This window comes from Salmo salar, chromosome 07 (genome assembly GCF_965601325.2).
Source record: "Salmo salar chromosome 07, fSalSal1, whole genome shotgun sequence".
Classification (NCBI taxonomy): domain Eukaryota; kingdom Metazoa; phylum Chordata; class Actinopteri; order Salmoniformes; family Salmonidae; genus Salmo; species Salmo salar.
Window position 1 is genome coordinate 27,366,445 of NC_138297.1, and position 14,069 is coordinate 27,380,513.

General features: G+C 41.5%; 1 protein-coding gene across 2 annotated transcripts; it reads left to right on the plus strand.

The window, feature by feature from the left end:
- The first annotated feature begins 6,810 nt into the window (after nucleotides 1–6,810).
- On the plus strand, nucleotides 6,811–13,879 carry LOC106608888 (homeobox protein SIX6). 2 transcript variants are annotated; one of them, XM_014207084.3, is made up of 3 exons: nucleotides 6,811–7,821; nucleotides 10,112–10,275; nucleotides 10,542–13,879. In XM_014207084.3, exons 1-3 carry the CDS (start codon nucleotides 7,414–7,416, stop codon nucleotides 10,753–10,755), a joined length of 786 nt encoding a protein of 261 aa, XP_014062559.3. In that variant the 5' UTR covers nucleotides 6,811–7,413; the 3' UTR covers nucleotides 10,756–13,879. The 2 variants fall into 2 exon arrangements, with proteins under 2 accessions (XP_014062559.3, XP_014062557.3); XM_014207082.3 differs by having other exon boundaries at nucleotides 6,812–7,836.
- The last annotated feature ends 190 nt before the right edge of the window (nucleotides 13,880–14,069 follow it).

Genomic DNA, 14,069 nt, shown 5'->3' on the forward strand with positions numbered 1-14,069 from the left:
TCCTTAAGTGGAGCTATAGAAATAGAAATACTAGAGCAGGCATCCCCATCCAAGACCACATTCTGTGGTGGAGTACCGTCTGGGACTATGTCAGGAGGACGGGCCGTTTGTTAACTGAAACTGAAAAACCCCCATCTTATTATAATGTAGAATCTGTAGAACTTCTCCTGGAAATGAGATGTGTGTTAGTTAGGTAACTTGTCATTGAGGTAAAATGGTACAGTGTGGTAAAACAGGGATTTCAACAGATAAAACATTTTAAATCTACCCAACAACTCTTATTTTCCATTAGCATGAAAAACTTCATAACTAAAATGCATAAAGGCTATCTGTCTGTCTTTGAAAACTTATTACTGTGGATATCATATCAGGGGGAAAATTATACATTTATAAAATAATATATATATAGTGCATTCGGAAAGTATTCAAACCCCTTGACTTTTTCCACATTTTGTTACGTTACAGCCTTATTCTAAAATCGATTAAATTGTTTGTTTTTTCTCATCAGTCGACAAACAATACCCCATAAGTCTCTGAATGTCCTTGAGTAGCCCGGCCAGAGCCCGAACATCTCTAGAGACCTGAAAATATCTGTGCAGCAACGCTCCCCATCCAACCTGACAGAGGTGGAGAGGATCTGCAGAGAAGAATGTGAGAAACTCCCCAAATACTGGTGTGCCAAGCTTGTAGAGCCATACTCAACGAAGACTCAAGGCTTTAATCGCTGCCAAAGGTGCTTCAACAAAGTACTGAGTAAAGGGTCTGAATACTTATGTAAATGTGATATTTAATTTTTTTTGTAATAAATTAACAAACATTTCTAGAAATCAGTTTTTCCTTTGTCATTATGGGGCATTGTGTGTAGATAGATGAAAAAAAACAATTTAATCAATTTTAGAATAAGGCTGTAACTTAACAAAATGTGGGAAAAGTCAAGGGATCGTGAAGGCGCTGTGTAATCCTGCCATATACTGTACCTCTGTTAAAAACAGTCAACTGAGATTGAGTATAATGCAAACAACAAAAACAGTTATGTTGTTAATAACACGTGGTAGATGCTGGTTAAAATAAGAGCTTTGTGGGGTCTTTCTGACTGTGCTAAAATGTAGATGGGGATTCACTCCTTGTCCTTCAATCCACCACAAATATTTGCCTCCACGGTGACTGCTATCTCAACCCTCCGTGCTCACCCTGGGCCATTGAGGCCAGAGATTTGGCTCTTTCTCCTCCTATAGCACCTCACAACAGCGGAAGGGGAAGTGAATATATTGTTTGTTTGGTGAATGACCCTGGGCATATGGTGCTGCGAGGGAGACCCTGCTAGGTGGAGAGGGGGTGGGGGACACTCGACCTGTCTGAGAGGATACTGGTATTGAGTTGCAAACAAGTTTGTAATTAGCCCCTACTTCACTTGCTGGGAGGGAATTAGTGTGTGTGTGTTGCATTTTATGCGAGTGCATGTGTGCTTAATTCATTTGTTTTCGGTGTGTGTTTTCCTGAGCTCGTTGTGTGTGTGTTTGACCTCCTTTCTTTAGGAGGAATAAGGGTTGGGGCCGGTGATAAGGATAACACTAATTAGTTCTCCTCCCAGTTGCTTGTTAATTGCGTTGAGTTGTGGATTTATACAGCATGGTTGGATGGGTAATACCCCGCCCCACAGGGCCCCACACCCCACCCCCTGCCTTGCGTGTTGGCAAAATCAACAGCTCATTTTTAAGCAGGCGACTTCTTGTTTAAGTCTAATTAATTATGCCAAGTGGGGTTCCATCTCCACCATCATGTCCTGGCCTGCGTCCCAAATGGAACCCTATATTTCCTATGCCGCACTACTTTTGACCCGGGCCCATAGGCACTATAGGGAATAGGGAGCCATTTGGGATGCATCCCTTGTTTTGTCCAGAAAGGGGAAGAGGTGCAGGGTGGGGAAGAGGGGTATGAGGGCTAGATATGTGCATATGGTCACAGAATTAATTAGAACACAGAAGTATGTAACTATGTAACTCTGGTAAAAAATGTATCAGGACAAATAGATGGAAATGTTGCTACCAGGTTGGTGACCACTCTTCAGCCTCCAATGTGTTTGGTTCAGCTTGTAAACTTTGCTTGCAAAACTTGCAAGAGTGCAATTTTGACAATAAAGCCAGGAATATTAACTTTAGCAGGCTTTATTGATACACTATGGTATTGTATCATATCAAAACAATGCCTCTATAAGGATGTACGGTATTCAATAAATCAATACAGTTTAAACACCCCTCACACCCTGATACTGACTGGCACACACCATCATAATCTCCTCATCCCATCTCCATCTATGATTAAGAAGATTGGTAATCTCACTCAGTCTGCTCTCAAAGTGTTAACAGATTGGTGGGTTTGGGGAGGGGGTAGAGGGGTGTGTGTGTGTATGTTTACGCGGGTGTGTGTGCAAGTGTGCATTCAAGTGTCTGAGACCTAACAGGGTCAGATTAACTATAAGGTATGATCTTCCCCCGGTTCAACTCATTTCTCCCCCTTCTGTGCTCCTCTATACTGGCTGTGGGAACAGACACTTGCACACACACAGTACAATCCCGACAGACAGACAGACACACATACACTGCACCCCACTGCCCTGATAATCTAGATAGGCTATCATCCTCTGTCCACTGTTTGTACAGGGAATCTATACCTTTGTCTTGAGTTATGGACGGTTTGGATTTACTTCCATTTGAAAAATAAGAATTTTGTCCGTTTTTTTATACATTGTGTTAGAGTAATTAAAAAAAAAACGTAATATTGAAGTTAATATTGAAGTTAAAATTAATATTTTTTATAAGGATATAATGTATAAACATTTCAAATATCAATGTTCCTGTACACAGTGGATGACTCACCATTAGGCAACTCAGGCAGTTACCTAGAGCATCACATCATCAGGGGCCTCGAACTTACATTTACATTTACGTCATTTAGCAGACGCTCTTATCCAGAGCGACTTACAAATTGACAGCATTTTGTATAAAATGATCTTGCCTAGGCTTATATTGTTACTTTCACAAGCTACTTTTTTTTCCATTTGCCTTTTTGTGACAAAGAAATGTATCCATTCAACATGTATTCTGCACAAAATGTATACAGTTGTTTAAATAAATAATAATGTCACGTATACTCCCTCTCCGGCCTCTCGGTCATCAGGCTGCTGATTATCCTGCACACCTGTCACCATCGTCTCGCGCACCTGCGCCTCATGACACTCACCTGGACTTAATCACCTCCTTGATTATCTTCCTTATATCTGTCACTCCCCTTGGTTCCTTCCCCAAGTGTCATTGTTTCTGTTTCTTGCCTGGGTGTAGTTCGTGTTTCTTGTTTTGTTTTATGTTTCCTTTATTTATGCCGAAACGTTGGTTAAAAACCCATTAAATTGCTGGGAGATTATACATGGAGTGTGCGACTTTCTTTATTTTGATAGTTGATCATTTATTTATTAAAACACTCACTCCCTGAACTTGCTTCCCGACTCTCAGCGTACATCATTACAAATAAAATGTAGCTAGTTTAAATATGTCTGGATTTTGAGTGTATTTGGTCATTTACATCTGGCTTAGAACATTACATCTTACACTATATGGCCAAAAGTATGTGGATGGCCCTTCAACTTAGTGGATTCGGGTTATTTCAGCCACAACTGTTGCTGACAGGTGTTTAAAATAGAGTACACAGCCATGCAATCTCCATAGACAAACATTGGCAGTAGAATGGACTTACTGAAGAGCTCAGTGACTTTCAACGTAACACCATCATAGGATGCAACAACAGCTCAGCCGCGAAGTGGTAGGCCACACAAGCTCATAGAACAGGACCGCCGAGTGCTGAAGCGGTGCTAAAGTGCGTAGTGCTAAAAATAGTCTGTCCTCAGTTGCAACACTCACTACCGAGTTCTTAACTGCCTCTGGAAGCAACGTCAGCACAATAACTGTTCGTTGGGAGCTTCATGAAACGGGTTTCCATGCTCGAGAAGCCGCACACAAGCCTAAGATCACCATGGGCAATGCCAAGCGTCGGCTGGAGTGGTGTAAAGCTTGCCGCCATTGGACTCTGGAGCAGTGGAAACGTGTTTCTGGAGTGACGAATCACGCTTCACCATCTGGCAGTCCGACGGACTAATCTGGGTTTAGTGCCAATGCATAGTGCCAACTGTAAAGTTTGGTGGAGGAGAAATAATGGTCTGGGGCTATTTTTCATGGTTCCGGCTTGGCTCCTTAGTTCCAGTGAAGGTAAATCTTAATGCTACAGCATGCAATAACATTCTAGACGATTCTGTGCTTCCAACTTTGTGGAAACAGTTTGGGGAAGGGCCTTTCCTGTTTCAGCATGACAATGCCACCATGCACAAAGTGAAGTCCATACAGAAATTGTTTGTCAAGATCGACGTGGAAGAACTTGACTTGCCTGCACAAAGCCCTGACTTCAACCTCATCGAACACCTTTGGGATGAATTGGAACACTGACTGCAAGCCAGGCCTAATTGCCCAACATCAGTGCCCAACCTCACTAATGCTCTTGTGGCTGAATGGCAGCAATGTTCCAACATCTACTGGAAAGCCTTCACAGAAGAGTGGAGGCTGTTATAGCAGCAAAGGGGGGACCACCTCCATATTAATGCCCATGATTTTGGAATGAGATGTTAGACGAGGAGGTGTCCACATACTTTTGGGCATGTAGTGTATCTGTAGTCCATTCAATTGTACTAGTAATTTTCAGAGGTTATAAAGCAAAATAAGAAAACTGAAGAAAGAAAATCTCCCAATAAAAGAAAGTATTTATTCAGCTATTACAGTTAAACTCTACATAAAGTCAGAATTACTTGTCTGTTGTCTAAATGATATAATCAATCATGACCTCAAAGGTCTCCAGCTAAGCCTATATTGTCTGGTAAATGCATATTTGTGTTTTGTAGAAAGATTGTTGGACAAGACTAAACCACTTTACCTGTTTCTAAACCATGACCCTTTCTTTACGTGACCACAACTTCTATTTTAAAACCTTTATGCACACAAAATCCATAAGCCTGGTCTGCTAGATTGGCATTGATGTGGTTCTATAGTCTAGAGACTATGGATGTAAACTGTCCAGGGTTACTGTCAATTCCATTTCAATTCCATCAATTCCGGAGATTAAATGAAATTCCAATTCAAGAATAAAAAAAACACATTTATTTTCAAATAGGGTTTTTCTGAACTGACCCCAACCCACCTCCACCAAGATACACAAACGTATTAACATTATTCCCCTAAACAAAACAGTAGCCTAATAAATACAATTATGAATAATTTTAAATAACACGCAATGTGCCTATAGACCCAAATCTGTTGAATGAAATAGAAAAGCTATAGGCTGTAATCTAATATGCTATAGAGCATATAGCAATTCCCTATAGCCTATACTCATATAATATAGTTTATGTTTTATTTATTTATTTTATTTCACCTTTATTTTACCAGGTAGGCAAGTCGAGAACAAGTTCTCATTTACAACTGCGACCTGGCCAAGATAAAGCGTAGCAGTTCGACACATATAACAACACAGAGTTACACATGGAGTAAAACAAACATACAGTAGGAAAATAAGTATATATACAATGTGAGCAAATGAGGTGAGATAAGGGAGGTAAAGGCAATAAATAGGCCATGGTGGCGAAATAAATACAATATAGCAATTAAAACACTGGAATGGTAGATTTGACAGTAGATGAGTGTGCAAAGTAGAAGTACTGGGGTGCAAAGGAGCAAAAATAAATAAATAAATATAGTAGGGGAAGAGGTAGTTGTTCGGGCTATTTATAGATGCGTTATCATATGTGCTTGTTGTACCGCATTCGTAGACAGATGCTTATTCTAAACCGGATTGATAAAAAAAAGTGTCCCCTAAAGACTGATTAATAAAATCAGAAAGGGATTGAACCCATGAAGCAGGATCATATAATACAGTGTCCCCGAGTAACACTGTCGTCCATCTCCATCACCCTGCCTCCAGAGACATTTAAAGAACAACTATCCTGACCCGGGGGCGGCCCGGGGTGGAGGAGGGTAGGTCTACGGTATGAGTGTCCACTTTAATTAAAAGTCGATTACTTTGTCGGGAGCGTTGAGAAAATGCTTAGCAGCTTTGCCAAACATGCATCTGTGAAATTTCGCCGTAGGCAAATGGTAGCGGCCTCCGGGTATGTGATACAGATACAGATTGCCAAATCCTTAGCGCGGTAGCTCTGGCGCTCAGATTCAAACCTCGTTAAAATCAGAGCATACACTATAGCTGTGAAGCGGTCTGTCATCTATAACCCATACATGTTATGAGCCAGGGTGCATCCATCCACCAGGATTAAAAAACAACAACAAACAAAAAAACATATCTGAATAAAATTACTTAGGTTTGGGTTAGGCCTATCTAAAATATATGCACAATTTACCCAAGACCTATAATAATTTGTTGACAAACTGTAAACTAAAACTATACGTAAGAGTCCAATATAGATGTTTTTAAACCAAACATTTTATCACATTATTATAAACACAACAATAATATGTCACTATTCTACTATTCCAATTATCGAGTGATTGGTTATAGAAAAGTGTTTGATTATGTATCACTTCATTATATTTAGGTGATTTAACGTTCTAGTAAATACCAACCAGGCCTAATGGGTAAAAAAAAAAACCGCTTGATTACACACATTTTCCTCCTCTATTCTCTTCTCTTCTCTTCCCCACATCCTCCTCCCTGTCCTTTGGCCTGTAATGGATTTCCCCCCGCCTGAAATGGATTTCCCCCGGCCGGCCATTTCATGCAGATCAGACCAATTAAATATCCTTGTTGTTAGCTTCCCAATCATCCTGACAGTCAATGTATCCCTCGCCTAAAACAAACAATCTGATCAGGCTGTCACCTCTATACACATTACCCCCCGCTAAGTGGCTAATGACTGCGAGGCGCATAATCCCTCTCAAAACATCTACAAAGATGCTAATTGTTTCTATCTATAAATACAGGTTGACTCCTGGCGTTCTTTAGCCTACTAGAACCGACAGAACTCCAGGAAGTGCCTGGCTCCGACGCGACTGTTGTCACATATAGCATAGCTTGCCAATACCGGGAAAAGACAGGAGAAACAACTTACATAAGGAACTCGCTGCCAATCAGATTTATTTTTACTACAAAACTATATTTGATTCAACTAAACTTCCGCATCACTGGAAGGCTCACTGGGACGTGGTGCGTAAAAGGACACTTCTCGCACCAGACAATTGGAATGATATGACCATTGGCCACGTCCACTTAGCAAATTAACCAACATTTTTTTTTTTTAGATATATGATAATATAGACTATTTTATTTGTTGACAAAGTCTGAGAAGAACGAAAAAGGGGAAAGATGTTCCCTTTGCCTATGTTTACCCCGGAACAAGTGGCTCGGGTGTGCGAGAACCTCGAGGAGACCGGCGACATCGAGCGCCTGGGGCGGTTCTTATGGTCCCTGCCTGACGCTGTCCCTGGCTCCGCCGGGGAGGCTCTCAACCGCCACGAGTCAGTGATGCGCGCCCGGGCGCTGGTCGCCTTCCACGGAGGAAACTTCGAGGCGCTTTACCAGATCCTCCAGAGCCACCGCTTTACACGCGAGTCTCACGCCAAACTCCAAGATCTGTGGCTGGACGCGCATTACCGCGAGGCAGAGCGGCTCCGGGGCCGTCCCCTGGGACCGGTGGAGAAGTACCGTATCCGGAAGAAGTTCCCACTGCCTCGCACCATCTGGGACGGCGAGCAGAAGACGCACTGCTTTAAGGTGAGACACCAAGCTGTAAGTATTATTCTTTCGCACCATACCTATAGTTATGCACCTTCATCATACATATATGCCTATATACACTAACTGGCTATAAATTAGAAATGAACAAAACCAATAAATAATATCTGACTGTGTATATATTTTTTACCTTTATTTAACTAGGCAAGTCAGTTAAGTACAAATTCTTTTTTTTCAATGATGGCCTAGTTCAGGGGCAGAACGAGGGATTTTTACCTTGTCAGCTCGGGGATACGAACTTGCAACCTTTTAATTATTAGTCCAACGCTCTAACCACTAGGCTACGCTGCCACCCAGGCTACTGGGCTGATTCACTGTTAATTGTTCATTTGTAAAACATTTTTTAAATTCTTACATTCTGTCATTCTGTTGTCATTCTGTTAAATAAATGTTAAATAAAACAAAAAATCTGAAATAACTTCAGAAGGTCCCATTATGGCACCTTGGCATATCAAGTCCCCAATAGTTCCTGAGCGCTTCAGTTGTTAATGATACTGAGTCACTGACAAGGGTTCTCTCTTTTTCTCCAGTCCAGATCTCTGTTAACTCAGACTATAAATAATAAGGTCAATACCCTCCTGCAAGGTTAGGTTAGACATAGTAAACGTTTTTTTTTTTCACATAAGAGGCTGTAGGCTATTTCTATAGAGAAACAAATGAATGCAATGGTGTTTCCCACAGAGATCCTGTTAAATGATGTTCTAAGATGTAATTTTATAGCGTTTCACTTTCTACCATTCACTGCTTTGAGTTTGGTGGCAAAGTTTTTCACAGGGTAAAGTTTCAAACAGGACTTATCTTCTGTAGCAATATGGCTGCACATGTCACTTCCTTTACTGAGGGACAGAGCAATACATGACTGTCTACAGTCTCTCTGCTGAACCACTGGCAATATGCATTAGCGTCTTTGTGTGGATTCACAAATCAAAACACAAACCAAAAAACATCACCAACCTTATGAATTACAGGCTAAATGTTATAGCCAAGAAACAAGCAATGTCAGCCAAATCAAGACTCAATAGGCTACACAAAATATATATTTGTTTTTTTTAAGTATTTTCATTAAAATAATCTACATCTCAGCATGTAAATGACATAGGTGAGAAGAGATGCTTCTGCTCTTCAACCTTAGCCTGGGTAACAATCTTTTTGTGACAACAATCCATTCCTCATATGACACAGAGTACAAGGAGGGGAACTGCTAGCACAAAACAGGTCTAGATTTCAGGCTACTTCAACCTGCAGTAATCCTGTGGTTAAAGAGCTCCATAACAGCATGTTGAATGGGGACTGTGTTTCACTATTGAAGTGAAACTGTAGCAGTCAACATCACTCCAACGCAAACGTCTGTGGAACCAAGCTGACAATCATTAGGTCTCGGGGGAAATGTTGGGCTTAACAGTGTTTTTACCTTTTTGATGTCAGTATAGACATCATCAGTTATCTTTTGGAAAACAAAAAACACAGGCATAAGGCATCCCTATTCCTGTTAACCATTACAGGATTTTGGTTGCTTCGAAAATGCACTTCAAACAAAAAAAATCGCTATTAAATGCATATGAAATCCCTTGCATCAGGGCAGGGAATAGGTCATTTTAGAAGATACGGTAGCTACACACAGCACAAAAAAAGATTGTGACTGACTGAGTAGCCCTAGACTTAACCTGAGCAGATACACGCTTTGAGCAGGTCACATTTCCACAAAAACAACATAAGCTCCATGTGTCACTCTCTGGTCCAGGATGTTGTTGACAATATTGAATGGGTAAAGTCTGTGCAAGACCATTAGGTGAAGGGTCTGAGGCTGAGCACTGACGTTTGCTATAGATAGTACAGTAGGTCAGTGGAGTTTAGGTAATGTCCCAACTCCCCCGTTACATCTCCCTCTTGTGGTAGAGTCAGGTACTGCAGGCAAATCATCTCGCTGCCCCACAAAGTGTAAATCTCTACTAATCGTAAGGCATCTTGCCCTCTCTCCAGTACTAAGCCCTTTTATCCTGAGCCATATACAGTATAACATCTTTATGTTGATAATGTAGATTATAATTATTATCCCTTAAATCCAATTTAATATGATTATTTTCAGCAGGGCTTAGGTCTCCTGCAGGAGATCTTCTCTTAACAATATCAATGGAGTAGCCTAATGAAAGATATCACACCCATATACTGCATATGTCATATCTGATTGTGAAAGATATAGATTATTAGGAACACTGTTGGCTACATGAAGCAGGGAACTGACCATTGTTGTGTCCTTTATGTCTCCAAGGAGAGAACTCGTAGCCTGCTCAGGGAGTGGTACCTCCAGGACCCCTACCCAAACCCGTCCAGGAAACGGCACCTGGCCCAGGCCACGGGACTCACGCCCACACAGGTCGGCAACTGGTTCAAGAACCGACGCCAGAGAGACAGGGCCGCGTCGGCAAAGAACAGGTACGTCAAGACTCAAGTCAAGGCAAGAGAGGAGGTTACTCAGCTGGAACCTTTGACTTGCTGTGTCTTGTTGAAGATGTTTTAATTCTAAACTGAAAAATTAAGCAATTTATCAAAATACTGCTTTTTGAGTGTGAGCCAATTGATTATTGTTTTAACTCAAGACAAGCACCACAATTAGTCACGGAGTGTACCACTTAGGTAACACTTCAACCAACCATGTATCTCTAAAACTAACTTCACGATCTCCTTCACCCTGTTCCCAGACTGCAGCATGACCCCACCCACCTGCCTTCCGGATGCTCCCCTGAGGGTTCTGTCCAGGAGCACCACGCCCACCATCCCAGCCTGCTGGCTGCCTCCCCCTGTCACCCGGGCAGCCCCGAGGCCAGTGACTGCAGCACTGGCACCGACCCCCGGGGCACCGGAGCCTCCACCCCCGACATCTCCGTCAGCAGCGACAGCGAGTTTGAATCCTGAGGTCGGGTCATTGAGCGCAGCTGGAGAGAGGCTCTAATTGGTTGAGGCCTGAAGAGAGATGCTATAATTGGTTTTCAGCCAGGAAGCCCCGGCCCCACAGATATAGAGACAATATAGACACTGTAGAAGTACTATCTGTCTGTGAGTTGGGATTGAACACTTTGACAAAAGACTTGATATGGACACTTGATGTGGTTGCTAGTGGAAGAATTGGGAGGGGTGGGGGGTTGGGGATTGGACCATCCACAAACACATGCACTTAAAATGCACCATCGCACATGACTGTGAGGTACACGGTTATTTACAGTGCCTTGCAAAAGTATTCACCCCCCTTGGCGTTTTTCCTATTTTGTTGCATTACAACCTGTAATTTAAATTGATTTTTATTTGGATTTCATGTAATGGACATACACAAAATAGTCCAAATTGGTGAAGTGAAATGAAAAAAATTACTTGTTTCAAAGAATTAAAAAAAATTGAAAAGTGGTGCGTGCATATGTATTCACCCCCTTTGCTATGAATCCCCTAAATAAGATCTGGTGCAACCAATTACCTTCAGAAGTCCCATAATTAGTTAAATAAAGTCCACCTGTATGCAATCTAAGTGTCACATGATCTGTCACATGATCTCAGTATATATACACCTGTTCTGAAAGGCCCCAGAGTCTGCAACACCACTAATCAAGGGGCACCACCAATAAAGCGGCACCATGAAGACCACAGAGCTCTCCAAACAGGTCATGGACAAAGTTGTGGAGAAGTCCAGATCAGGGTTGGGTTATAAAAAATATCCAAAACTTTGAACATCCCACTGAGCACCATTAAATCCATTATTAAAAAATGGAAAGAATATGGCACCACAACAAACCTGTCAAGAGAGGGCCGCCCACCAAAACTCACAGACCAGGCAAGCAGGGCATTAATCAGAGAGGCAACAAAGAGACCAAAGATATGCAAAGCTCCACAGCGGAGATTGGAGTATCTGTCCATAGGACCACTTTAAGCCGTACACTCCACAGAGCAAGGCTTTATGGAAGAATGGTCAGAAAAAATCCATTGCTTAAAGAAAAAAATAAGCAAACCCGTTTGGTGTTCGCCAAAATGCATGTGGGAGACTCCCCAAACATATGGAATAAGGTACTCTTGTCAGATGAGACTAAAATTGAGCTTTTTGGCCATCAAGGAAAACGCCATGTCTGGGGCAAACCCAACACCTCTCATCACCCAGAGAAAACCATCTCCACAGTGAAGCATGGTAGTGGCAGCATCATGCTGTGGGGGTGTTGTTCATCGGCATGGATTGGGAAACTGGTCAGAATTGTAGGAATGATGGATGGAGCTAAATACAGGGAAATTCTTGAGGGAAACCTGTTTCAGTCTTCCATAGATTTGAGACTGGGACGGAGGTTCACCGTCCAGCAGGACAATGACCCTAAGCATACTGCTAAAGCAACACTTGAGTGATTCAAGGGGAAACATTTAAATGTCTTGGAATGGCCTAGTCAAAGCCCAGACCTCAATCCAATTGACAATCTGTCGAATGACTTAAAGATTGCTGTAAACCAGCGGGACCGATCCAACTTGAAGGAGCTGAAGCAGTTTTGCCTTGAACAATAGGCAAAAATCCCAGTGGCTAGATGTGCCAAGGTTGTAGAGACATAGCCCAAGAGACTTGCAGCTGTAATTGCTGCAAAAGGTGCCTCTACAAAGTATTGACTTTAGGGGGGTGAATAGTTATGCACGCTCAAGTTTTTAATTTTTTAAGTTTTCAATTTTTTGGTCTTATTTCTTGTCTGTTTCACAATGAAAAATATTTTGCATCTTCAAAGTGGTGTAAATGAAATGATACAAACCCCCCCAAAAAATCTATTTTAATTCCAGGTTGTAAGGCAACAAAATAGGAAAAATTCCAAGGGGGGTGAATACTTTCGCAAGCCAATGTAGTACTTTTTGACTGTGCTGCTGACTTGTACAAAGAAGTACCAACTACAATTCTCTGTCCTGTAGATTTGGGCTGGAATGTGGGTAGTCAGTCAGTCAGTCAGTCAGGAGCAATAACATTCTATAACAGCAATAACTATTCTCAGGCACATTATTTATAGAAATAATATACATAGTCACAGTCTTAGAGTTAGAGTAAATACCGAACCTGAATTATAATATCATATGTTTTGACCGGTTTCAACTCATAGGGAGTCTATTTTTTAGTAGTCTATCATTGAGTACTCGCTTTAATCCTGTTTCTTAATTTGCCCCTTACAATGAACAATGCCTTCGGTAGGCTGTTGGTTTCTTACATGCGCGGTCGTTAGTAAACTCAGAACTGCTTATGATCAGTGATTGGAACAGACAGGTCTGCATTTCCCCTCATAGGCCTACACGTCACTGCCTTAAAAAGGAACTACAGATTCTCATTCTACTTTCATTCCGTGGGTATCATAGTTCTGTGGGCATCACAGCCACACGGAACTCTTTTAAGTTCCACTTCCATTTAGCCACCGTTGTAAACCATTACTGTTCCCGAAAGCTAACAGAACCACAAATAGACTTAGGCTCCAGACAATGTTATGTATGGAAAAGACATTCACGTCATCACCGCACATTTGCATTTAGATTAGATAGTTTAACATTCTTCTTCTATTATGACAATGTAACAACTGTATAACTATGCTGCTTTGTATGATGTGTCCAAAACATCCTCATTATAATATTATTCCAACCTGGTATATTCTTTAGAGTGTTGTATGAGGCATCATTCAGTGTGTGGAATCCTCTCCACTGCTCTCTAGAGATGCACTTCATACATGCGTTGCCTTTCAGAGCAAAACAGTAAGTGAGTGAATGGGATAGGAATGAAATGAAACTACGAAATATAAAAGCAAGATTGATAAGTAGCCTAAGGGTGAACGTGAAGCGCAACTCCTTGATGTACCTATAAACCTTTGAGGACAGCATAACGACCTGGTTCATATATATGACTGCTGTATCTGTATATATATATACCCATATTAATATCACCAAACAATACATTGTTGTGCGATGTATTCATTGGAAAATAAGCATTTTGTAAAAATGTGTCTGGTTGTGTATGAATTTGGAATAAATGAAACAATGTTGATCCAAACCTGATGTTGAAGTCTGCACGAACGAGGCATGAGCGTTTAAAGGTGACAAGGGGCGAATATTGGATAGTGATCAAGAGGATGAAACCATAGGTTGGTTGTTTGTTTGGGAGGAGGATTCATATGTGCTGGGTTTGACGGCATCATCCTCCGACTTCACTATTTAATAATTAAACAATTAGAGTTGATTTG